Below are 27715 nucleotides of genomic sequence, written 5' to 3' on the forward strand. Positions count from 1 at the left end.
CACTTCTGACAGCACAGGCGACGTGAGGCTTAGCCCTTCTGTTAACGTCTACAAAGCGTGCTTTGCCGCACCTCTGCCAGAGAAGCCTGGGAAAACGCAAGAAGCCAGAATGGGAGTGGCGGGAGCACTTCAGGCAGTGTCACTGGGGTTACAGGCAGATTAGCCAGGGGGTTCCAAGTCAGGTGGCTGGTGTCCCCGCATTGCTAGCCTTCAGAGTTCTCACCTGTAGGGCTCCTTGGAAGAGAAAAGGAGACGCCCTTTGGCGACACACTTTGCAAAGCGAGCATCATAGAAAGGGTTTTCTGCAAGCGCCCCAGCATGCAAGGGTTTTATGTTCCAAATCGCATGTGGTGACCCCAGGTCACTTAGGAAGGGTTCTTTCCCAGTGAAGAGACTGTTGGTACCCGGGAAAAGTCACTTTGGTGAAAAGAAAATAGTCATAATGGGACTCATGGAGAGAGTTTTTCCCACAAAATTTCAGCCTCTGCAATGACCCTAACAGACTGCTGGTGAGCTGTGGAAATGAGCCGTGAGGCCATCAAACAAGTGACCAGGAAGGCTCCACGTGAGCAAGCACATCACAGACTCACCCCCCGCCGCCCCCCCCCCCCCACTGAGTGGGGCAGAAATGAAACTGTTTCCCAGCAGGAAGAGGGGAGGGAGCCCAAGTCTGCTCCTGTTCACTGGCTGAAGCACGACACACAGCTCCAGACCGTGCACAGGTGGCGGCCAAGAGCGCCCATCCCTCTCTTCGGGGTGCTGACAACTACTCCCGGGGCCCGCCTGTGGCAGGCACTGCATGTGCCCAGGGGAGTATTGCCGCTTGGAGGTTCCCCCTGGCGGTACATACTATGTCACCTGTAGACAGAGATGTCACAGCTGGAGCCTCCCCTGCCATTCCTCAGGATGACCACCTCTCTCCACGTGTCCCTGCCCTACACCTGAGCATGAACCTGCCTCCCTGTCCGGAGGAGGGAGGTTGAGGTTGATGGGAGAGATGGAAATGGACGGAGACTTAGCAGGAAGCCGGTTTCGCTGATCCTCAAATGAAAAGGACGGGGATCATAGCACAGAGCCCTTGTGCCTGGCACCCTGGGGGTACAGAGTGGAGTATCGTGCTCCCTGTAGGAGAGGCCGTGGGTCCCCCAGTCTGTGAACACGGTGGTCTCAGTCCCATTCCTTGTCAGCATGGGGCGTCTTCCCCTGGGGGAGAGGCCAGGAGACCTCATTTCTGGAACTTCTTTTGGAGGGTGCTTTCCTGAGCCCCTGCTTGTCACAGTTCCTTTGTTTTCCACTTGGGCCTGAGTGCCAGCCTCCTCAGTTCACCTCAAGCTGACCCTCAACCTTGACTGTGCCCGTGAGTCCCTAGAGGCATGTGTATAAACGCAGATTTCCGAACCCACTGCTGGAGTCTGGAGGGGAGCCCAGGAAGTTTTGTTTTTTTTAAGACAGAATCCCAGATGATTCTGAGACAGTTTAGCTGTGACTGACCACACTTGGAAGCATGTGGCTCCAGGGGACAATAAACCTGTCTCAGAAACTCGGAGAGCGCAGGGCAGGGGCAGGGAACACACCATGGACAGATGGTGCTGAGTTTGCTGAGTTGAGCTGCAATCTGGGTGGCCAGCTTCAGCTCCCCTGACTCATATGCACCCTGTCTGCCATGTGGACACTCCTCTGTCCCAGCCTCTCCTCCTAGTCCTCGTCTGAGAGAACGCTCACTCTCGTTTCGGTTTTTACATTTCTGCCCACTTATGTTCTGTTTTACAGTCTTCTAGTTCACATTTGATAATGACCCCTTGTCCTGCTGGTACACCTCGCTGCGCAGGAGGCCCTGCCTGCAACCAGCTCCCTGAAGATCTGCTCGGCCAGCATTTGTTTCAGTAATCGAGGGATCCGCTGGGATGATGCCAGCACACAGCAGGCAACAAGAATCGGGACAGAAGGGCAGGAATCAGAGATCAAAGAGGCTGCTGAGAGCCGCCCCCACTGATGCAGAACGGCCCACACAGCACGGGTGCCAAACGAGGCATGATGTCAGGAGCTGGGGAATCATGTGCACTTGGCCAACTCACCCAGACAGTAGGGCTTCTCCCGCTTCCGGTATCTGTCGCGGTCGTAACGGTATCCCGGGTAACAGGTGCACAGCACGCGGCCGAAGTTGTCTGTGCACTGCTGCTCACACGGCGCCTCGGAGCACACATCATAATCTGGGAGGGGAAGGTGTGAGCTCATATCAACCACAGTCCCTCCCGAGGCGGAGGCGCGTCACCTGGCTGAGGTCTAGAACAGACTTGCTGGGCGGCACTCTGCTCCAGGGGAACTGGGAAGTGTGACCGCTATGTCTGCGGCGGAGTAACTCTTCAGGCCATGGGGCGTGTCTAAGCAAAAGGGCGCCCAGCTTTGCAGTGCTGTAAAGCAAACATCACTTGTGATTTCCCCCCCAGGTCACCTCCTCCTCATCCTTTGGTCTTTGTCGCTTATCCCAAGAGCAAAGGTGCCTGGATGGCCAGGCTCTTCTCTGCAGCATAACCTGGGCCTATACTTTTCTTTCTTTCTTTTTAAACCAACTGCTGTAGGGAAAGGAAGCTCCTTTGGGCAGCCCTGGTGATGGGCGTTGTCGTCATAACGTGGGGAGCAGGGCTGGAAGTCAGGCCGGCCCTGAGGAGTGTGAGGGAGGCTTTGGAATGGAGGCATATGTGAGGGTGTGAGGGTGTCAGGGTGTGAGGGGGGGTGTGTGGTGTGTGTGTGTGTGTGTGTTGTAGGTGGGTATGCCAGGGGGCTGATTCTGCATGCTGGAAGGGGCTGGGTAAGGTCGAATGGCTAGAGATTGTGTTCCAGCCCTACGCCCGTGCACACTGGGGTGGGTGGTCTATTACTTGTAAAGACTTAGAGCATCTCCTCCTCCCCACCCTTATGAACTGATATTTAACAAGCCTCTGAAGGGACCTGGCTCTAAGTCAGGCGCTCAGGCTGAATTTTTACTTGCTGACTAGACCCAGCATCTCATTAATCACTGCACTATCTTCCCTGGCGCTGACAGACGAGCTCTCCTCGACGCAGTCTCTCTGCTGCACGTGAAGTGCCGCGGTGGGCTGGCAGCTCTGCTGTGGGTGGGGGCAGTGTGACGAGGCTCATGCCCTTCTCATGATGACCTCGATAAATACCTCGCCCTGCGATGGAGTCCAGGCCTGCTTTGCCTGTGTGTGTCCCCAGCCAAACGTGTTTTCTGAACTAAGCCTCACCTCTAGGCATCAATGTTCTGTGCTCTATACACATCCCATGCTCACAGGCTCCCACGTGGTTACTGAATGTCTGCTCTGGGCCAGGTCCTATTCTAGGAGGATCCACATTAAGGTGAAGAGTTGGGAGCCAACCCTCCTAACTGCCACAATCTCTGTGATCTTGGGTTCTTTAAGTCTCAGCATCCTTACCTATAAAATAAGGTAACAATAATACCGACTTCATGGTGCTTTTAGATTACATAAGATGACGCATTAAGCGCAATGCCTGACACACAGTGACAGCTTTACCTGCTCTTCTGCTTCTTCAATTCCTAGCGCTTACACTTGTTTGCGTACCTTTCAGGGACTCTGTCCCCTGCAGCAACAGTACTATTCTCTCCCTATAGGTGAAGCTGAACTGGTAATTGTTGAACTGGAACCAATCAGACCCTACTACCTGGCTGATTAAGGGAACACAGCAGGGGTGGGGGGCAAAATATATCTGATTGGCCAGATGGTAGTTTTGGCTTTGCAGGTCTTTGTTGCAACTCCTCACCTCTGTTGTTATAGGGCAAACACTGCCATAGACAATGGTTAGATTAATGGGTATGACTGTGTGCTAATAAATCTTTATTTACAAAAACAGGCAGTGGGCCAGATCTGGCCCACAAGCATAGGTTGCTGACTCTTGACTTAGAGCAACAAATATGAGGCAATAACACTTTTAATTACAGCTTCTATTCTTTATTTAGCATACTATTATTATTTTTTAAAGAAGAAATTCTAGTCCCTTTTTACTATCTATAGGTTAATTTTATGTGTCAACTTGGCTAGGCCACAATACCCAGGTACTTGGTTAAACATTATTATAGATGTTTTGGTGGAGATATGTTTTTAGATAAGATGAACGTTTAAATCAGTAGACTTAAGGTAAAGCAGATTGCTCTCTGCAATGATGGTGGGCCTCATCCAATCAGTTAAGGGCCTTACTAGAAAATAAGAGGCACCTGCCCTGCTACAAAGGGAATCGTGTCAGAAGACTGTGTTCAGATTCAAACTCTAACTCTCCCCTGGGTCTCCATGTTGCTACCCCACCCCACTCTGCAGATTTTAGAGTCACCAGACAAGACAATCTTGTCAACCGATTCCTTAAAAATTAATCTCTTTTTCAAGAATCTTAACTAATATATCATCTTTTCTGAGAGTCTACATTAATACTTTGCATTTGGGGGCAATAGAGACCTTAATGACTAACAATATCTTTCTAAAAGACAAACAATACTGACTCATTCCCATGGATTAAAACGAATCAATGTTTGAAGGTGTTCTAACGAAAGCAAAAGAGCAAAGAGTTAGTTACGGCAGAGCAGTGTTCGGCTGCTGAGACCGCTTTGTCTGGAAGTTCTGGGTTACGTTAATCGTAGGTGCTGTAGTCCCACTTTAGGGTGGGGGTCTAGTTTTAGGCCTAGACGTTTGAAACCACAATGCCTAATGCTTAGGAACCCTATGCAGGTGGTATCCATGTCAGGTGTTTTTAATTAGTTTGGGCAAGGTCTTTAGCTGAGATCTTAAAGTTGATTGGCCTAAACTTAATTCTCTTGCAGCAGCTGCCTCACTGAAATGTAAAAGACACAGCTGGTGACTGAGAAAAGCTGGCTTGCGATGGAATGTAGTTGTTTTGACTGTTGTGGTTTTCCCCACCAAGCCCTAACCAATAGAACTGGCTGGCAGTGGGAAATTCAGTCTTACAGAGGCCCAGGTCCATATACACCATCATGAGTGATGAGATTTCCTAAGACGCAGCTTTCTCAGATGTTTAGCTATGGATTCATGCACTCGGCCATCCTTCCACCGAAGGGAGCGATCAACAGGAGGGATTCATTTATTTCTCACTGATAAAAAAAGCTGAGCAACTTTTTTTTTTTTTTTAATCACAGAGAGCCCAGAGAGCTCCTTTGTCCATGTGAGGACACAGCAAGAAGAGAGCTCAGTGTGAACCAGGAAGCTCTCACCAGATACTGAATCTTTCAGCACCTGGATCTTGGACTTCCCAGCCTTTGGAACCGTGAGAAATACGTGTTTGTTATTTAAGCCACCTGGTCTATGTTATTTTTGTTACAGCAGTCGAGTGGACGAAGGCAACGTGGAATTGTGATGGATATCCGGGTCTGTCTGATTCTGCACTATCCAGTCCTGTCTACTCGGTGTGCGGGTGGGTGCCTTGAGGGCTGGGTCTCTGTCACTTCAGGGCTGGGCTGCACACAGGGCTTGTTGACAGTCATGTGAAGGGGCTTCAAGTTTAACACATAACAAGCAGGGGGATAGGTAGGGGAGGGAGGTTGTATTCTGCCTGTGCGTGATAAGCTGATTAGAGAATTACTCAACGTAGGTATACATGTCGTGGAATGATTCAGATAGAGCATGCTCCATGTAACCAAATTGAAATTAGAAGAATATAATGCCCCAACCTAGACATTACATACACACATGCACAGGTAACCAGACACAAATAACATACACACATTCTAGGCACATCTGAACTTTATAGACATCGGATGAACAGTCATGAATAAGGTGAGAAGACGTAATCTTTTATGTTACATACCTTCTGGGATGCATTGTCCAAGAACAAATTTATACCCTTTGCAGCACTTTTTCCTAAGAGACAAACAAAAAAGCATTTTAAATGGTGTATGTTAGATAAAAGTATAATTCTTTTCATTTATTGGTTTTGAGTTTGAACAAATAACTTGTACCCAGGAAAAGCTGAGGCACAAAGTCAGGGTGAGTTATTTTAAAGGAAATTTGAGATTAAAATAAAAATCATCAATATCATATGACCACATCTTCTAATAGCAGAATGTCCTTCTCACCACATATTATATGAAATTAATCCTTTGAATCCTGTGAAAGGAATTAACTCAGAGATTTTAAGATGCTTATATTAGATGATTACAGGTCTGCAGGATGTAAGTATGAAAAGAAACTTTGAGGCTGACCCACGCACCAAGGATTCACGTGACCGGCTAATCATAATACCAATTAGCTAAGTGTAATAATCACTGGGTGATTATAACATGAGGATGGCTAATTCGAGTAAGAGACTGGGACTGGCACCCGGGCATTCTGATTCCCACTGGAGTGCTTTTTAATGCCTGTACCACGTACGGCCCTAAAAGGGACCCAAATCATCTACGGCTAAAACACAGTCACCAGGCGACTCCTAATGTAAATACACAAGTCTCCCATCTCTGCCTGAGGGAGGGAAACGGTGCCATCAGTTCCGAACGTTGGTCTCCATTGGAGAGATTCCAGCTTGGCTATGGAATCGCGGGCTCCTAACAGACCAGCCCCTCTACCGATCAGCACTGTCAGCTCCGGACAAAGCAGAGTCAAACTACCACCCAAGAGTTCTGGAGAGTAAGTCAGAGCAGGCAGATTTAGGAGGAGAGTTGAAATTTTGAACAAGGGACCAACACAGTGTAATTATTATTATTGTTGTTGTTATTAAAATAATCAAAGGGGGGAACTAAAGCAAGTGCCCACGTGTGACCAGAACCTTCAGCCAGGTTAGACGAGGCTTCTGTTGAAGGACAATTCGACACACTTAGATGTCTTTTTCCCACCACTAAATTTTTTAGTCAAAAAATTTAACAGCATTGTTTTCTACTTATGCAATAGTAGTGTGATCCAACTATATTATAGGTCAAATCAATTCCTGTGAACTGGCCTGCAAGGTGGAATACCGTCGTGTGCCGGGTGACAGAGAAACTTCAACATTCTCTTCCTAAAACTTTCTAAATTTATGAAAATTTTATTTAATCCATCACTTCAACATTTTACATCAAATTTGTGAACAATGTATACATCTTGTAAACATCCCCTCTGGCAGGAGACGGTTCTGAGGCCCCATTGGGTGCAGCAGCCCCGCCTCCTGCAGAAGCCCCGCCTCCTTCCGCCCTGCGAGGGTCTCCCGTGCAGCCCGGCTGAGACAGACAAGCTTCTTCAAAAGCATAACACATGGGCATCCACGATAAAAACTGGTGGCATTTGGGATGCTCCGGAAACGGACTGGAGTGAAATAGCTCAGGATCCCCCCTGCCCTGTGAGGACACGTTTGCCTACCTGTACCTGTCTGCTCAATATGGACTATGCTGAGTCTGTCTTCAGCATATTTTATGTCAAAAGGGTGTGTGTGTGTGTATTTAATGCGTATATTTTAATGTATATTTATATATATTTACATTTAAATAAAATGCACTGGTATGCATGATATGTGACAATGTCCAGGGTTTCCCCATTAGGCACAATTTCCCACCATCTCTAGCTGAATTATAACTTTGCATGGCCAAAGAAGCCCATGGGGTATACACTTACGATAATTACTATTTCTCACAGAGGGAGAGGATCTACCTTTATATTCCATGAAACTTAAACTCTGCCTAGTTTTCTGTGGTTTAAGAAAGCCCAACTTCCTAACGACCAAAGAAGAAAACTGGCTTAATAGAGCATCCATTACAATTTTACGGTTATTACTCACTGTATCATAAGGCTGTCACACCGAACACTACGAGGAAAAGCAGTGCACTTGGTAGTCTGAAACTCAAGCAACTCATGAGAAAGTTGGATGGAGGGGAAAAGCATGTGTTTCTGATACTCGCGTTTCAAAGATAACACCACATTTAAACATCTGGTTCTATTTGGCTCTTTCTACTTAAATGGCGCATCCAAGGTACAACCTCAGAGATGTTCGCTGGTATTTTAAAGTTCATGCAAGTGGATGCAGTCCTCACAATCCCTCTGCCTATATCTAAGCTGTCCAGCAGGGGCCTTCTGACCCTTTCTGAGCATTTCAAGGGATTGGGATTGTCCACACAGTGGAGTCAAGAGTAACGTGTCCTTTGCCTTTTTATGAAACTAAATGAGATATGTTTTCAAAAGGCGGAGCTCTGTCAGGAGCAGATCTGGGCTTCAGGATGGGCACATTTCACTTAAATACCTGCTCAGCTAACAATTCACTTCCCCTTGGCTGCTTTCTCTTAATTGCATGACTAATGCCACATCGCTGCTGGAGAGAAGAAGGTTTGAGACCCCTCCACACCCTCCTGTCTCCCCCCGACTTCCTGGGGGTACAGCATTATTTTGCATGTTAAACACCCATCCGTCATCAACTTCCCTTTAAAACCAACAGCAAAGTGTTCCAAAGTATAAAACGACAAACACAGGCTACACAGGTCACACTGGTTCAAAGATGACTTAGGACACAATTTACGTATGAGGAAGTCAAAACAGCCCGAGTGCAATCTCCTCCCTGCTACACAAGCCCTTGTCAGCCCTAACTACAAACGAGGCTGTGTGCGTTTTATCTTGAAGCAAAACAAACTAAGACTTTGAAAGTTCATGTGGATTCCGCAGAGGCCGCCCTTCTTAATATGCTTCACGTGTCTCAGCTCCGTTTTCCAAAGGCAAATGCTTTTCTCGTTTCTTGGCAAGAGGAAGTGGTGAGTAGATGGTGGTTACATAGAAAGGGCGACATCTGGTAATCAGGAAAGTCTGTGGAGGTCTCCCCTGGGTGCCTCTGAGTAGTAACACACACAGAAAACCATAAATTAAAAAAACAGTGCAGCCCAAAATAGAGCCCATCAACCAATGTGTGTGAGAGCTTTTGGAAGGGAAAACTTAACCAAGACAATGAAGATAACAGATACAGTCATCTGACTGTCTGCTATTCGTTATCAGATTCTAAGACTGAATTAAAAAACAAAACAAAACTGCCTGCAGAATCAGAGGACTAAAAGAGACTCCAAGTGAGTCAGTAGGCAAGAACTATTTCAACACTAGCTCCAAGGCAACGGTAAATTTTCCTAAGATTTACTTGGGATTTCCTTCCCATAACTGCCTAGCGTGCACCAGATATATTGGATTTTTTTTTTAAACAAAATGAGAGAACAAACTGCACTTTTTAGAGCTCTTGGTGCCAAGCTATATGCAGCAGGACTTAGAGTAAGCAAGTCTGGTGGACGATTCTGGCTCTGTCATTTGAAGAGCTCAGGATGTGGCCTTGGGCTCATTTCTTCTTTAAAAAATTGTATGTTATTTTTAGATAAAGGGGGAGGGAGGGAGAAAGAGAGAAGATCGAGGTGTGGGAGAAACATCAAGTGGCTGCCTCCTGCATATGCCCCAACTGGGGACAGAACGCGCAACCCAGGCATGTGCCCTGACTGGGAATTGAACCGGTGACCTTTCGCTTTGCGAGATAATGCCCAACCAACTGAGCCACACTGGTCAGGGTGCTTGGGTTCGTTTCTGAAACTTGCTGAGCTTTAGATTCTTCATGGGTAAAACATGAATAGTATTTGTTTTACAGCATTATCATCGGGTTACAGAAAATAAAGGTCCCTAGCACAGGGCCCGTTCAGGGTCAGAACAGCCTTCTAGCTGCAGCTTTATGAACACAGCAAGAAAACAACAAAAGCCACTCTTCCCAGATTTGTCATCTTAAGACTCCTCCCTTTCTTCCACTTCTATTCAATGGCAGATGCCATCTCTTCTTCCGGGGGGAAGGGAGGGAAAACTCTGATTTCAACATGACGGAAAAGTAGTATTTTTGTCTTTTTCTTCTACAGGTTAACCTCACATAATGAGACCATGAAATAAAAATGGAAGCTCTTATTCCATAGAATCAGGAGACCTCCCTAATTCGGAATGTGGCCAGTGGGTGGCAGGATGGGAAGGGGTTTTGCAGGTGGAGTCATGTCACACCTCAGTGCCTCCAGAGGAGAGCATCCCCGAGCAAGGCATGGAAACCGGAGCCTGCGGATAGTGAAGAATGTGGAGGCCAGGCCAGAGCAAGATGAGCTGGAAGCCTGGTGTCAGCCTAGACTTGAAGCCCCTGCCATCCCCAAACAGCTAGCCTGACACCCTTTGCTCACTCCTGCAAGATGAGGAAGGTTTTTGTTTGTTTGTTTGTTTTTTTAAACTGTACCCAAGAGGCTCAGGACTGGGACACTAAGCCAGAGAACTGAGTGGAACCCAAACACATACAGTCCACATGCTTGTAAAAAATCCTTTATTATTTCATTCTAAAGCAATGAAGCCTTCCTGGTGACACCTTCAAAAGGCAAATTGATAGTGGCTTCCTCACATCGCCAATGAGTCAGGCCCGTAGGAAACTTTTCCCAGGAAGAACACAGACCAGGAACCCCTTGGGGCTATGATTAAGGGCCCAAGACTCTAAAAGTGGGTCTGAGTTTCTCTGTAAACTCCTTAGCGTGAGGAAGCTTTCCTCTCTTCCTCTTACCCTTCTTGCTTTCCAAAACTTTTATTGAGCTTTGCAGAACTTCGTGTGAATCACTAGAATTCCTGTTACGCCAGATGCCCTGAGAACAGAACTCAATAAAATGACTCGCCTCCCATCTAGGCCTGCTTGGTTCCAGCCTTTAAACCAGAATGTGCCCCCCCCACACCCCCAGCAAATGGAATATTTTCATGCTTACTATAGCAATCAGCAAACTAAGAACCAGAAGAAACCCAAACAACCTACCCATTTATTCATCTATGTTTAAACTTGTTACTGCCAAATCTGTGCCATTATTAAGAGGATCATAAGGAGTGTATTAGGTATAACATGCTTTTAGTGGGCACAGTTACTGATGGTGAAGATCAAATGATGGAAAGAGCGAAAGAGTATGGTGGTTCCTAAAAGAATGAAGCAGAGTTACCACGTGGCCCAGCAATTCCACTTCTGGGTATATACCCAAAAGAATTGAAAGCAGACTTAAACCAATACTGGTTCTCAGCATCTTTCACGATAGTTAAAAGGTGGAGGCAACCCAAATGCCCATCATCGGATGATTACATAAACATAATGTGCTCTCTACACACAATAGACTATTCTGCAGCTTTAAAAGGGAAGAAATCCTGACACAGGCTATGATATGGATAAATGTTAGAAACATTATGCTCAATGAAATAATACAGAAGGACAAATATTAGATTATTCCACTTACATGAGGTACCTAGAATAGTCACATTTATAGAGATAGAAAGTGGCAGGTGCAGAGGTTGCGGGCGGGGTGGGGACTTATTGTTTAAAGGGTACAGAGTGTTAATTTGGGAAGCTGAACAAGTTCTGGAGATGAATGGTGATGATAATTGCATGACAATGTAAAAGAACTTACCATAATGTCGCTGAACTAAATACCTAAAAATGGTTAAACCGGTAAATTTACGTTCATATATTTTACTACACAAACACGAAAAGATCAAATGAGGAAGGAACATCATGGAAGTCACTCCTCTAACCATTAATAACCTGGCCATGATATCATTTGGATTTTAGCTGGGTGAATTACAGGGAAAAAAGTTTGTGTGGTTATTCTTAAATGGAGCTAAGGGAACCAGAAGGTATGTACCCTTACAAGGCTGTGAGTGACAATCATTCATTCAACAAACATTCTTACTGCATCTACCCCAAAGGCAGAATAGCTGGTGGGTAGGGCCCTCAGCCTTGGGGATATACCTCCTGGGTCTGAATCCAGGCTCTGCTGCTTTCCAGCTGTGGGACCTTAGACAAGCAACTTCATTGGGTTCCTCTGCCTTGATTTCCTCATGGGTGAAAGGGGAGAGTATTCGCACCCACCTCGGTAGCTTGGTGTGAGGGCTCAGTGAGTCAGGGTGCATGGACCTTAGTACATTAGTGAGGGCATACAGGAGTTCCAACACAAAATATAAGAAATGTGCTGCTTTTCCTGCTGTGTCCTTGCTCTGGCCGCCACTGTCAATGACCTTGGAGTGTCACAGGGGAGGGAATGTTACAGGGGAGGGAGCATCAGGCAATCAACAGCCCCGCCATAGTCTGACTTCCCAACAGCTTGGCTTCAAGTGAGAAGCAGCCAAAACTTACTGCAAAGCGATATGTGAGCGTCATCTTGACCATGTTTGTTTCCATGCTAACACCTGCTCCAAGATGACTGTATTGGATCTTGCAGGACAAGTGAAACCCTAAAGCATTCCACCTCCCTCTCTCTGATCAGCACCGTAGCCTTTCTCAGTGATGAAACCACGTGTTTAGATCTCTGTTTACTCAAAGCTGTCCCAGGAGCACATGGGCTATTCAGACCAGAGCCCAGGCTGCGGGCTGAGAACATGCGTGGTCACCTTGGCATGGTATTTCTGCCAGCGCCTCCCTGTCTCCCTGCCACAGTGTTCCTCAGACTCAGCAGGTCAAGGACCTCCTCAGAGGGCCGTTGGAGTCTGGAAGGAGACCAGAACTTGGGGTTAACTTCTGGTTCTCAACTATGCCAGGGGTGGACACTCCAGCCCTCTCCTCATACATTTGTTCCTCCCCCTTTTTGTCCCCAAGTGAGTTTTCTACCTCGTCAGCCCCAATTACCTTGTTTGCTGGCTGCCTTTTCCCAATTTCAGATGAAAAGTTGACCATTGCTGAAACTTAAGAAAAAATGATAAGTTGGAAAAGGTAGTTTGGTATTATCTTTGTAAAATTATGAAGTTGTATCTATGGGATATTTTCACGTTAAAAAACAAAGATTAGGTTGGGTGGTCATTAGGTTGACTTAGGTGGAGGAGATGGGTTTTCTGGAATGAGCAGGTGTTGATTTTGTGTGGGAGGATGTAGAGGAAATAATAAACTAAAGGGGGCTTCAGGAATTTTCGGGTGTTTTGGTACATTTCTAACGCCAGCCTTGGCAACAGTGTCGGTAACTCTGGTTTTGAACGTTGGTTAGGGAGTGACACTCACGAGCCCGCGTCTGAGTGTCACTGCCCACAGGGTTACTTCAGCTCCAGGAGCCCAATACCCCCCCAAAGCTAGACTAACTGAAATGCAAGCTTAGTAAGCCACAAGGGGCCCGGAGCAGACGTGGCCTTTCATTTTGCTCCAGGAACAAATGTGCCTGGAGCCCTTGAGCCTTATGAAATACTGACCCCGAAACAGTAATGCCTGGAACCTTCTGTGTAACTTATCCAAAGCTAAAGAGCTCTCTGCTTTGACGGGGGGTTCTCTCTGCACAGTGGGGAGACTTTTGTGGGTGCTCAGCTCCCTCTCCTATATTTCCCCATGCAAATGAGGCATTTCCAGACAGAACTGGGAACATGTAAACACATTTCGCTAATTCGGAGTTTTGCCCACGGGTCAGTCACTTGGGAATTAAACGAGGCAGTCTTAAAGTACAAAGTTTGACTTGTAATGACTTGGAAAGACAGAGGGGACCTGACTGAGATTTTCTCTCTTAGGTTAATTAGTCAGGATGTGAGACAGCCCATCCCTCACATGCATACAACCCTTATGGAAAATGAAGCACAACCAACATTGATTCAGGTCTACATCACCGGAGGGAGAAAATCATACATCACTCTAAGTGGGGTTTCTACCTGCAAATTATTTACAGATAAAAGTGGGCATCTTCTATTGGTTTTAGACAATAATCAAGTAATAATTTCAATTCAGATTAGTTAAGAACTGGAAGCCATTAAGTCTGACTTAATTCAACAAACACTTAATTGAGAGCTTACTTATATGCCAAGCCAAGCACTTTCCACAGATTGTTTAATTTAATTTTCCTAACCACCCTTTTTTACGTATGGGAAAACTGAAGCTCAGACCACTTCAGTAACTTGTTCAAATTAGTGGCTGAGTTGGACAAATGAGCCCCAGGCTGCAGGACTGTGGAGGCCACCTCTTCCCTGAACTGGGTGTTAGAGGAGAAATGGAGGTGATTAAGATCTGCATTTAGTCCTTGAAGACAACGTGGGAGAAATATATACGCACGGCTATGAATAACACAAGAGGGCATTAAAAACACTCTAACACAAGTACAATGTGTTCTTTCAGAACAGAGAGAGGAGGATGAACTCAATTTCAGGGCCTGCAAAAATTGTGGCCCGCTGACTTGGTCCTGCCCGAGAAATTAATCTGGTTTCATATAAAGGGGCACCCCCCCACTACCTACCAGTCTTGCCTCTCCAGGTTGGCCCCTAATACAATTTACTTGTCTTGCTATCTCAGCTTCCCTCAGGGGAACATTTTCTTGTCCTGGGTTCAGGGATACCATTTAGGATGTGCCTCCTAAGCCTGAACCTTATTTAAAATTTTATTTATTTACTTTTAGAGAGAGGAAAGGGGAGGAGAAAGAGAGGGAGGGGAACATTGATGTGAGAGAGAAACATTGATCGGTTGCCTTTCATGTGTACCCCCCACCGGGGACCTGGCCCACAACCCAGGATTGTGCCCTGACTGGAAATCGAACTGGTGACCTTTCGCTTTGCAGATGGATGCCCATCCAACTGAGCTGAACCAGTCAGGGCAAGCCCAAACCTTATTTAACCTGCAGCTCAGAGAGCCACAAATGGGCCAGGAGGAGAGGTAGAAAAGACAAGACTGTAGACAGAGAGAGCAGTTAAAAAGGCTAAAGAAATATTTCAGGCAAGACATTAAGCAGGTCTAAAACAGGGCAGTGGGAACAGAAAAATGAGGCCATATTTTAAAGAGATGATGGAGGCAGAATCTATAGGATTTCCTAACACACTGGATGTAGAGAGTAAGAAGAAACAGAAGTCCGGGACCAGAGATTTCCTTTAGTGTAGCTGCCTGGAGGGTGAGGTCACCGTTAACGAAGGCAGGTTAAACTGGAAAAGAGTTTAATACAAAAGACTTTTATGGCACAAATTTGGGGATGACTAGAAGGTATTAATTACATTTGGTTTGGATATATCGTTTAGGATGTTTGAGGCCTTAAGCAGCTCACGGGTGAGCCAGGGGTGACCCGGGGGGAGGTGTGCTGGAGACATGTTACAAGCGACAGGTGAAGCGGAGCATAACCACACCCAGAGACTTTGTGAGGAAGGTGAGGGAGCAGGTTCTCCCAGGGCTGCACTGTTTTCTGACAGCTCCTCCATTCTCAGCCCAGGCATCCTAAGCACGGCTCCCTTTACTCTTGAGATTCAAGTGGCATTTCTGTTCTTTTCAAACAAGATCATGTTCTTTCCCAGTTATCTGGGTGACATATAAAAGCTATAATTTTTGGAAACAAAAGGCTTTTGATTTGGGGGTTATTCACAGGCAGGGTTTCCACGGTTGTTTTGTGTTGTGTCAAAAGCATGTATCTCTGTCTCATGAACGGAAGTCATTCGTGGATGGTCCAAACAGAGGTGTGTTTATTAACCTGTAGACACAGGCCTTGTCCTACGGAGCATCAGAGTCTGTCAATAGCAGTTGAACGTCCAGGTGTTCTTGGCTTTGGTGAATTACTCACTGGTAACCTTGAGGGAGAGCTGTGGCTTGAGTTTTAACCAAGAAATTAACTGTTCGAAGAGCAAAACAAGCTGAGAAGTGAGAAAATCTGTTTCTCTAGCTATTAGGGAAATGCAAATCAAAACCACAAGGAGACGCCACCTCACATGTGTTAGAATGGCTGTTATCAACAAGATAAGAAATGAGTGTCGGACAGGCTGTGGAGAAAAAGAAACCTTATGCACTGCTGGTGGGAAAGGACACTGGTGCAGCCACTATGGAAAATGGTATGGAGGCTCCTCAGGAAATTAAGAATAGAGTTACCACCCTGGCTGGTGCGGCTCAGTGGACTGAGTGTCAGCCTGTGCACCAAAGGGTCAGGTTCGATTCCCAGTCAGGGCATATGCCTGGGTTGCAGGATGCGAGAGGATTGAGGTTTCACACATTCATATACGTGCAAGAGGATCAATATTTCTCTCACACGTCAATGTTTCTCTTTAAAAAAAGAATAGAGTTACCATATGACCCAGAAATCTCTCTTCTAGGTATCTACCAAAATTTTTTTGAAAACACTTATTCACAAAGATATATGCATCCTTATGTTCATTGCAGCATTATTCGCAGTAGCCAGGACATGGAGACAACCTACCGTGTCCTTCAATGGAGGAGCAGATAAAGAAATGCGGTCCATATATACTACTACTCAGCCATGAGAAAGGATGAAATCCTGCCATTTATGACAACATGGATAGACTTGAGAGCATCATGCTAAATGAAATAAGTCAGACAGAAGAGGACAAGAACCATAAGACTTCACTCAAATGTGGGACGTAAAGCAGAAAGCAACAGGTGAACAAACTCATAGAGGGTTGGGAAGGGGTCCACAGGGTGAAGGGGGTCAATGCATGGTGATGGAGACTAGACTTTGGGTAGTGAGCACGTAACGCAATATACAGATGATGTATTACAGAATTGCACACTTGAAACTTCCATAACGTCATTAATCAGTGTCACCCCAATAAATCTAATAGAAAAGAAAGTGTGTTTGATAAGTCTGAGCTCGCGTGGCAGTTCCAGTGTCTCTGGCGACACGCACACGTAATTCACCGCAGCGCCGGGCTGCTCTCTGTCATCTGCCTGGCTTTCCCTGGAGTCTGGTTCCTCACTTCCAGCCAGAAGAAACCCTTCTGTGGGTTCCATTAGAGAGAGGCAATCAGACTGATAAATAGAGGCACTGTCCCGTGCACTTGACCGCTCCTTGCTGTCAGATTGTTAACCAACACCCCTCCTCCAGAGCCTTGCAACACTGTCTCATCTGGTCTCCCGATGTAACCTGAGGCCATGTGGCTCTCAGAAGTTGGAGACAGCAGTTTTTCTCCCCTATCCCAAGTATGGCATTTGTGATAAAGAGCAAATAGGGCCATGTGATTAAGTGTGATACATCACCATGAAAACCTGCCATGGTGGCTTTAGTGTGGTTGACGCATACATCCCAAAGTACTACTTGGCAGTCTAGTGATGGAGGATTTCCTTTCATTAATTCTAGGGGGCAAACACAGGTCCCCAAAGAGAACTGGGCACTCCAAGAAGGGACCAGTATTTTGAGCATCGACTGTATAAAGGACGGCATTCAACTTAGAGGAGCGACTCTGGTGGAATTCCAGGCACTGTAATGAAGGATAGAACCCAGATACTGTGGCGGGGCTGCTGCTTCTATGGTGAGACGCAGTGGGGGTTGTTTTGGGAAGTCTCATAAAGGACACCAACAGCCAGGTTTTCATGCAGAGCTTCTCCCGGGGCTGAATGTGTTGATGTGTGGTGGCAAGATGGGGTGATGGTGGTGGGAACGCAGGCGTGGATGAGACAGGCCCTTCCCATCTCACCTCAAGGAACCGCAATTGCTCTAGCGGACTCCCTTGGGGGCCAGTATCTTGCCAGGGACTGGCGCTCTGGAGGCTTTGGATGGTGTGAAGAAGGCTGTTGAAGGGCATAAGCTATGAAATTAGGGTCCACTTCTAGATGTCCAGTTCCCAGCAGGGCCTTCCCTGAGTCAAGAGCTAGCTGCCAGAGTGGAACAAGACCACCCTCAGCTCTGGGCCACCCGTCTGCAGCAGCCTGAGCATGGCACTCCTCCACGGTTGTGTTGATGGGCTTGATGTGACCAGCTTCCCTACAGGTCCTGGAAGACCCCCTGCAGCACCACTTTCTCACCTGCGCCCCATGCCGGGAGATGACAACACAACACCTTTCCCCGCCCTTTCTGTATGTGCACTGTCACAGAGAGGGACGCTCTGACAGCAGCAGGGACCTTCAGAAGGCTCAGAAGGTCCCGACTATGTGGCTTCCCCTTGGCTTGTTGGCTTTTCTCTGCTGACAGAGACCATAACTCTCATTAGCCACGGACTCCTGAGCATCCTTCTAGGAGGAGCCTCCCCGCAGGGGCTGGCTTCGTGCAGTGAACTGCCACGATGCCCTCCCATGTCTGCATCCCACCTTCCTAGCAAGGGGGCTCTGACGAAACCTGGAGAGCAGGCCTTACGTCGAAGGCAGTGGTGGTAGAGACAGAACAGTGGGAACGTTCACTGCTCGCTCTCTGGGCACAGCCTGGTGCCATCGTGCCCTCTGGCAGAAGCCACAAGCCAAGGGGAGATCACACAGCCAGGACCTGCCCACCATTTCTCTGAAGACTGTGTCCCTTCTGCAGCCGGGGCTTCTTTCCATGAGATCTCGCAGTGAGTCACAAGGTCAGACACTGCCGCTTTCTATGGTTTCAGCAACTTATCACAAGGAACAGCAAGACCATCTGTGATTATCCCCATTACACAGGTGAGGAAACTGAGGGCCAGACAGCTGAAGAGTCTTGCCCAAGGCCACACTGTGAAGAAAGGAGAGACCCAGGGTCTCAGTCCTCAAAGTGGGAGGCACAGTGTCTGCCTCTGAACAGTTGCCTATTAAGAAGATCTGAATGCAAAAAAAAAAAAAAAAAATGCAGACGTAGAAATTCTCAGCAGAGCCCGCGTGAGCCCAGGAGTGCCAGGGCTGCTCAGCTGGAGCCTCAATCTGATGCGACCGGGCCCAGGGCTGTACCGTCCTCCCTGGGGACAGCACCCATCCTTCCATCCCCTGTCTCTAGGTGGCGAGCTCAGGACACACGGGACTGAATTGGGACCCAGGTGAGTAAAGCCAGTTAACCCTTCCCAGGACACAAGTGAGGATTATGGGCAGTTAGCATTCCCACGGAGAGCCAGTTGAAAGCGAGAGACTGTCAGAATTGCTAGAAAACCTACTGAGGTATGAGGAAACCCCTCAAATCTTGACTTGTTGAGTTAAAGTGTGAATAGTCTTCCCTGCTTGATCCCAAACACGTCTAGCTTCCCCTTCAGAGGTTCAGCACAACTTCCTCCTGGCCCCAGTGGCCTCTTGGAATTCCCACCCCCAGGAAGGCTTCCCACTTGCTCTGAACAAGCACATTCTCGCTATCTGTGTCTGTCTCAGGATATCTAGAAAAAAACCAACCCCCCAAAACAGTGGCTCTTAATCCTGGCTGCATGCTAGAAATCTACTAGAGAACTATTTAAAAATAAAAAGTGGAAAAATATTTATGCTCAGGCCCAACCTTGAAATACTGATAATTAAATCAGAATCCCTGGGGCTGGAAGCAGAGAATCAGTATTTAAAAAAATCAGCCAGGACTGAGAACCAGGGCTAGAATGCTTTGAAATTTCTCCATGTGCTCTTTCCCACCCAGCTGGGAGGCCTGAAGGGCGGGACCCCAGCCTGGTGTGGCGGCTGCCCTTGGCACTGAGCCCAGGTCTTGCCCACAGTCTGCGCTGGTCAAAAGTCTGCTGAGTGACAGCATCCTCCTCACCTGAGAATCGAAAGAATCCCCAGAGGGAGAAGGGGCATGTTTTGCTTTTTTTTTTTTTTTGGTAAGGTAAAAGTTGTATGTACGTCATCCTCTGATTTGGGCAACCCGAGAACACAAATTCCAAAGAAAATAAATTTCCCCATGTTAACATCCCGAGGGAGGAACAGGCTATGTTGTTGGTTATCTGCTGCTTTCAATTAAGGGGCCTGCAGCCAGATTCCTGTGTGGGTCCCTGAGCCTTGTAAATGGCACACTCTCAATTATTTATCTAAACAAAGGTGAGCCAGAGGGCAGCACGGAACACTCGCCTGGTGAACTTGAGCCCAGCCCGGAGCCCTTGGAATTCTCAGGCTCACACGACTTGGCTTTGTGGACCCAGGATCCTCAGTAGGAAAAAGGGAAAAGTGAGGCACGCTAGATGGGAGGCTGTAAATTCCATTTCAGAAAGAAAGCCGTAGCAGAGCGGAGCTGTGAGGGCGCATGCTGGGTGGGTGGCTGCGATTCTGTTGCTAGGCTGCCGAGGTCTCCGCAGGCTAGGTAACTCACCGGCAGGGAGGTAGCCCGCTGAACCCCTTCCAGTTGTGCACGTCTGTCCCATCAAAGGACACAGAGCATTCTACATCACCAACGAATAATAAATCCATCCCCTAAAAAGGAACAGGACCCACCAACCAAGACTGGCGACCTGCAGATGGAAGTGGAGGAAACACCATCTCTCATCTGAGGAGACAGGCTCCTGACTCACTGTCAGCAAGACGAGTGTTGCCAACTGTTGTTTGTGCCTATTCCCTCTAAGGACCAGCCTGCGATGTGCCCATTACAGTCTGCTGGGCTGTGGGTACAGCTGGTGGCCACGGGGTGGGCAGTGAGAACCACCCCTGGGGAAATCAGGGGTTCCCCCTTCACCTGCCGTGAAGTGTCAGCTGCTGTGAAAGAGTGACTTGGGGGCAATAACCCAGGTGGAAGTAGGACACCAGGGTGTAAGAAGACCAGGAGCAGTAGTAACGACAGCTGGTGTTTAATGAGTGCATACTATGTGCCTCGTCACCTGCGTTTATAGCACCATGAGACACCCTCCTGACTTTACAGATCAGGAAACTGAGGTCCAGAGCGGTTAAGCTGCTTGCCCAGGCCACACAACTGCTAAGTGGCAGGGCTGGCATTTGTACCCCCATCTTCTGACTCCAGTGCCTGGCCACCTAATCACGATATTCTACAGTCTCACCAGTGTTTCCAGAAGCCACCCCTCTTCTCCATTCCTGTTACCACCTAGCTTAGTTCAGACCTTAGAATCTCTTATCTTTACCATTTTTATACCCTCTGCATCTATATTCCTGCTTCCTATCTTCCCCCCACCCCATCAAGTGCAAATATTTTTAAGTATATCTATTTGATCACTCTATGTAATATGTCTCTTGGCTCCCACTGCCTGTAAGTCAAGTCCAATCCTTAGCAAAGCACAAGCGACCCTGCTCCACCTTCTCAGTCTTTTCTCTGTCATTCCCCACTGTGATCTAGTCACATCAAAGGCCCAGCTCAGGAGATCCCGTCTGTAAAATATGGTATCCTCCTTCAGTCCCATTTATTTACACATTTGTCTCTCCACCCAAAATGTGAGCTCCTAGAAAGATGAAGAACAGGCTTGTCTTGTTCATCTTTGTAATTTCCTCAGGGTGCAGCAGAAGACGCATGCTCATATGTGTTACATAGCTGACGTACTCACTGACCAAATACAATCTCAGAGCTGGAAAAAATTAGCAAAGATCATTGAAATTTTGACAACTGACTATATGTGCATGGGGTCACAGTATGAAAAATCTGAATTCTTATGCTATGGCTTTAAAGATTTTACTTATTTCTGGAATACCCATAAGAAAGTAGATTTTAAAATTTAGCCAAAAACATGTTTCTTTGATCTTTTGAGATTTATTCCACTCAAAAGTATATTCCTCAAAAATAAAGGTTAGAGTAGTAGCTGATCCTAGGATGTCTACCTTCTTCTTTCTTAGCCCAAGTGTAATTTTCTTGATGAACTGAGGAGTCTGGCTGGCCTACTGATCTTACTCGCTTAAATAAAGGGCTGGTGCCTGGAGTAAGTTGGCCAGCACATTCAACTGGGATGCCTGGGATGCACAGCTTTTGCCTCATGGCAAGGCAGACTCCATGCCAAATACTCTCAAATGATAACCTGGTGGAGTCTTTGACGTCTCCTGCCTTCCCCACATGAACTGGAACGTAGCTAACCTCTGCCCACACTTCAAGTTTACTCGACTTCTTCTTCCTCTTTCACTCCATCTCTGGTTCTTAGAGCCAAGCAGGAAGTGACTCCCTCTCCTCTTGAACTTTACAGCACTCACTCTCTGTGCCACTCAGACCTGGTCAAGGTCACAGGGTCAAGGGCACTTCCATGAGAACACTCTCACTGCTGTAACACGAATGCATCACGGGGTGCTGGGTGGTGGATTCACCTTCTGGGCCTCCATCTAGTCATTGCCAAATAGCTGCGTTACATGGCCTTTCCGCTTTCTTCCAGCTCTCAAATTCTATGAAAAAGGCCAAATAGTATGATACTATTTGAAAACTCCCTGGTGGGGTGGATGATGAAGTGCAAAAGCACAGAACTTCTGGGCTGCATTCAAACTATCAAGTTGAAAGGATGTGGGTGTTATGTCACTCTTCGTTTCCCAAAGGACCACATGATGGCATTCTCCAACTAAGCATGCAACCGAGAGACAGCCTGGTGGGTTAAGAGTCACTGTCACGGGGCCTGATGCCATGGGCTGTGTGAACGACGCTGTGAAATGCGCATCATAAAAAAGTTGGGTTATCACAATTATACACAAGCTCAGAACTACACACAGAGAAAAAAACTACTTAAACATTCCTTTTAGTCATGACTGACCAGCGTGCATTCGAGACATAATGCTTTAGATGAGCTGAATGTACGTTCCCAAGAACATGAAAAATCGATGCTTGAATATGATTCCTCTGAGGATAAGCTTTCAGCTATAAGCAGTTTGGCAGGAGAAAGGAAGCCTTGAGAACCAGCAATTTTCTTACTAAATTACACAATTTCATATCTTCTAATGTAATTTATAAAGACATGTTAGAATAAGATTGAAATAACAGAGTTTTTGAAGGGAAAAGAGAAATAGAGCAGGAATTTAAGCTAAAGAGAACTTCTATGGTGGAGGACCTTGTTCAGGGCTAATTTTTTTCTGGCAGCTGATCCCAAAAGGGGAGCTATGAATTCTACCATAGGTTTGTACAAGAGGTGAGAAATTTGCCAAAAGGATGTTCATCATTCAGATCTTCAGTGGGAAATAGAAGGCATGGTAAAATTAGGATAATTTGAGAAGGGGTCATTTTACAAAGGGACTCAAATATAAATATGTGGGCAGGGTGCCGAGGACCTTGAGGGCAAGTGCAGGGACTCAGGGCTGACTACAGAACAGCTGTTACCTCCTGTAATAGGTTGAATAGAGCCCTCATGCCCCCCCCCTCCCCCGCCCCCATTCAGGCCACCCCAGGGACCTCAGAACATGACCTTATTTGGAAACAGAGTCTCACAGGTGTAAGGTAAGGATCAAGATGAGATTCTATTTGATAGGATGGGCCCTCCATCCAACGACAGTACCCTTGTAAGAGACAGAACAGGATGACCAGAGACAGAGACACAGAGAAGAGAACCATCTAGAGACAGAGCAAAGGTTGCGGTGGAGTGTTGACAAACCAAAGAACACCAAGGCTCAGCAACCTCCAGAAGCTAAGAGGGAAGCATGGGGTGGTACCCTCCCAAGAACCTCCAGAAGGAATGGGCCCAGACGACACCTTGGTTTCAGACTTCTGACCTCCTAAACTGCAGGAGAAGGAACGTCAGTCGGTTTAAGCCACCCCGTGTGTGCTGATTTGTTCTGGCAGCCCCAGGAAACCAATACGTCACCCCATTTCTCGCAGGGATGAAAGGAGGAACAGCAGCAGCCCAGCAGGGGAAGACGTGTTGAGTGGACCGCTTTAGGCAGAGCAGCGATCTCCAGTCAAGGGAAGCCTAATCGAAAGGTTATCTATGTAAACACGAATGAAACGTTATGTGCATCTATTGCAGTAGCTGCAATGGATAGTAATCTAGCCGGATCAAGAATTTTAATGATGTTATCTATAAATTATTTGCTATCACTTAATACATAAAGGAAAATTCTGGCAATTTTACTTTTATTCTTACTGTTGTACATTCACAGATATATAATAAATACTAAGAAAAGGGTAACATTTTTGAGTGTAATTAATACAAGGGGACAAAAAAGGGAAAACAAAGAATTTGACCCTTAACTAGAACCCTCACGGGCACACGCTGCAGCTATGAGATAGTGGATATGCTGGGGAGCTAGCATATTTCTTCAGTCTGCAGCGGCACCCCACACAAAAGAGGAACTTCAGTGCCCAGTGGAAATGAGCCAAAGTCATACCGGAGGGGATTAGGAAACAGTTATTTCATGTGAGCTGTCTAATGACCTTCCTGAAATCCAGATGGTTCCTTTGAACTGAAAGTATTTGCAGATCAGACTGATTTATTGAATGTCATCATTAATGAGCTGGGTGAGAAAAGGAATACTTGTTTAAGTGACCCAACATACTTTCAAAGCGATGGCACGGCGGTTTTCTAGGGGGCAGGCTGGGGCAGGGAGTGGCTGAGCACATTGTGTTATACAAGGACACGGGGCTGCGGGAGGTGGGAAGCCAGCAGGAAAATCTGCGAACAGAACAGCAGGCCAGGGCGGTGCTGAGAGGTCACGTGGTGAAATGTGAGCCCCACCGTCACCAGGGAGTCGAAGGGCTTCCCACCCTGAAAGTCCAGCCTGGGAAAACAACCTGCTCTTTGGCCTCGAAAGACAGAGCTACCCGGGGATCCTTGCCTCCCGATTTGCAGAGTGACAACACCTGTTCTTCAGCACGCCCATCCATTCTTGCTGCTGGGTGAATCACAGAGGATGTGGGGATCATTGGCCATATTTTATTGTGTGAGTTTTGAGGGAGAGCATACAGTGATTATATTTATGAGGCTTTAATTATATTTTAATACTGTCTCTGCCTCTGCTCCAACCTTTCCTGTCTTCAGTTCCAAACCCTTATTGACCTCTGGTTTTCCTGCCTTCATTCTTTATTACCTATATGACATTGTTTTCCTAGTAGATAGGATGCTCTTTAAACACGTGAGTTACCTTTCTGCTTAAACTAAATTCACACTCCCTGCCATGGCCTGCAGAGTCCTGTGTGACTAAGCCCCTGGGCTCCTCTCCACAGGGAGGGCCCCCTGGTCCCTGGAGCTGCAGCAACCTGGGCCTGTCTGCCCCCTCTGCCCCTCATCCCCACGCCCCCACCACTCCTGGCTCTGTTTCCTTCTTAGACCTCAAAATCTGGGCATTCTTATATGAAGTGTGAAAAAAGGGAATCTTGGAGAATGTTGCTGTACTTATGCACTAGGCCCCTATTGTGTATATAAAGATAAGCTTGATATGCAAAAACACAGCCTCAGGACAGGTCCCACCATTTCCCCCCACACCCCCACACCAGATCCCACCCCCACACCGGATCCCACCCCCACACTGGATCCCACCCCCAAGCTCCTGCTGTTCAGGCTTCTGCAGCCTCTACGGTAGAGGACGCTGTCCTATTTGGTTGACCTCGAGGCCCTGTCGACTGTGCAGTGCACCATTATCTCGTGTAACAAATACGTTTTAAGCTGCCAATTAAACTCTGACACCATGCTTTATCACTGAAATTCTTTCCACTTAACTCAAGTTCTTCTTTTAATCCAATTAGACACAGATACTCCTAGGTCACACGTGTGGATGCACAAAGAAAAACAAACAACAGAGATTGGTTAACATGGTCTTAAAATGTCTTCGCATCTGAAGTCTGACTCTTCAGAGTCATTCTTTTAACAGATAGCCATCACTTCCTGTGCTTTACTAGAAAACACTGTCCCCTTCATTCCGTCAGGAGCAATGCAGAAAAGAATCAGGTTGTTGGTACTGGCCCCTGAGCTGGCTCTGCATCCTGGAGTCTCCTTCTGACTCCTGCTCCAGGAATGCAGCTGGAGATGCCGGATTCCCCACCTCCTTGCCACCTTTTGGTTTTCGGTTGTTCAAAGTCAACTGTGTAAGTTGAATAGTGCTTTCCTGTGTCTCCAGGCCTTGTTTCCAAGCAGCTGGAACCCTGGAGGCGTGTTTTGATGCTGGCCTATGTACTTACAGGCACCGGCACAAACATCTAACTGCTGCCTAGACATCCTGAATCATCCCAGTTTTAGACATGTTAAAATGAAAAAAAAAAAAAGCACTCCTTAAAATTGATGACATCTGATCATCATCATAATGCAAATGTTATTACATTCTAGTTCTGGGGGAAGTTGATCTTCTCATTGTTCCTGACTGGGGTGCCCAGGGCATCACAGTCCAGAACCCCTCCCTCCCACCATCAGTGGACACCAGCCTTGAAGGGTGGCCCCCACTTCCCTATAAGCTGACTTAGCCAATCAAGCTTGCTCAGGAGTTTCAACTGAGAGACAAGAGACTGACGGAGGTGGTATAGAAGATACCCCTCGTTACCCTGCATATTGGCAGAGGCTACACTGCCAATATGCCCTCTCCCTTTGTTGAGAGAAACAAGGGAGACTGCCTGATCTCAAACTGAGCTAGGAGCCTGAGTTAGAGACGAGGAAGCTGAGGCTCAGAGTGGGGATTCAGACCCATGTCTGAGTGGCCCCAAGCTCCTGCTCCTTCTGTCATTCACAACGCCTCCTAATAAGCAAGCACAAGCAGACCCCTCCCTCTCTGAGGCAGCCTGTACCCCATGCTCGGGCCACCATGGCTTCTGTGGGCACAAGGGACTTGAGTGGCCTTGCTGACCCTCGGACTGTTGCAGTTTAAAGTTCGGGGACACTGGTAACCATCACAAAACAGCAGTATGACCACTGCCACTTGGCACGGGGCCATTCCTTAACTGTCCTTTTCAAAGAACGTTTCATACCACACCCCTTGTCCTACATAAGCTCTTCCAGGGAAGGACCACTTCTGCATCTTTTGCAGCATCTAACAGACTGCTGCTAGGCAGTCCAGTATGCAGTGGCACTTAATAAGTGCTGATGACCATGCCTGGACTCTTGGGAGGTCCCCTCACTTGGCTCCCTATTAGTGGGCAGCACGTGGCCCTCCCAGGGAGTGAACTCGAGAGCGTGGCCGTGGTCTTTGATCTGGTGCTTTGTTTTCCCCAAGCTCAGCCTTTGGGGCAGCCAAGACCAGCAACCCGACCGGCCAGTCAGACTTGGAAAGGCCCGGGTGACATTGTCAGCTGGCTCAGAGCCCTGTGCATGGAAGGGTAACTTCTGGCTGGGGCTTTCTTTGCTGTGGAATACAGACTTCCCATGGGGAATTCAGGCATGTTTTCTTTTTTTTCTTTTCTTAAAAAAAGAAAAAACACAAAGCCAAAAGCCAAAAGCCTGCAACCCTAATCTAAGTGGCATCTGCAGACTTTAAAGCACACACACTTAATCCTTAGCCCAGAGCGCCCCGCCATGACACAGAATGCCTTTTGGTTTTAATCATTAAACCATACGGGAAAAATCATCCGTTTTAGGAGATACATTTGAAGTCATGTTGGCCAGCATCCCTTAGCTTTTTCCGTGGTTGCTGATAAATCTTTATACTGGAACTCCAATTCCTGACCCTCCGACCCTCAGTTGTACTTAGAGGGCGCCTGGAATTACAATCACTAGGGGGCCGGGTTCAAATACTCACGGTTTTACTTTCATGTTTGCAAAGCTGAGAAGCAGGGAGTTCTGATATTTTACTTGTAAAGTGAATGCATGTCATAGCTTTCTCCGAAGATGGTGTGCAGTTGTGTAAAGTGATACACGAAGCTCAAGAGAACAAAGGTAAAAAGCAGGGGTGCAAAGAAAACCTACATGGGAAAAGCCAAAGTAAAGCCGACCTAGAATGAGGCCTGAAGGAGAAAATGCACAACCACAACGGCCTACCTACTCCTGGCCACGGTGGACCACACGCCCGCCTCTAACATGTTTAAGCTGATGTTGAAGTTATGCAACAATAGCTCTATTTTAGTTAAAGGATGGTTGTTCAGGAGTCAGTATAAGACATCATAGTTATTCAAACAGCAACTACTTATTAGGTGCCTACTGCATGCTGGGAATGGCACTAAGTACTTTCTTTACTAACATGAGGGGCTGCTTCTCCGAAGAAGGGCCCTGATTTGCAATTTGCCCCAAAATGGTATCATTTTCCAAACTGGGCTGTTAAGATTTTCCTCCACGACTTCTTTTCAGGTCTCAGAGCTCCTGCATTTTGGGTTTCAGAG

The 27715-nt window shown here is 47.1% G+C and overlaps 1 protein-coding gene across 1 annotated transcript in view; it reads right to left on the reverse strand.

Annotated features, from left to right (window-relative positions):
- The window catches only part of CCBE1 (collagen and calcium binding EGF domains 1), a 167774-nt gene that overhangs the window by 19353 nt on the left and 120706 nt on the right, over window positions 1-27715 (reverse strand). Inside the window, exons 3-4 of the mRNA XM_024580441.4 lie at window positions 5830-5882; window positions 2076-2210 (exon numbers count right to left, since the gene is read on the reverse strand). Of these exons, the coding sequence (XP_024436209.2) occupies window positions 2076-2210; window positions 5830-5882 (188 nt within the window). The remainder of the gene's footprint in view (window positions 1-2075; window positions 2211-5829; window positions 5883-27715) is intronic.

Source organism: Desmodus rotundus, chromosome 10 (genome assembly GCF_022682495.2).
Source record: "Desmodus rotundus isolate HL8 chromosome 10, HLdesRot8A.1, whole genome shotgun sequence".
Lineage (NCBI taxonomy): Eukaryota > Metazoa > Chordata > Mammalia > Chiroptera > Phyllostomidae > Desmodus > Desmodus rotundus.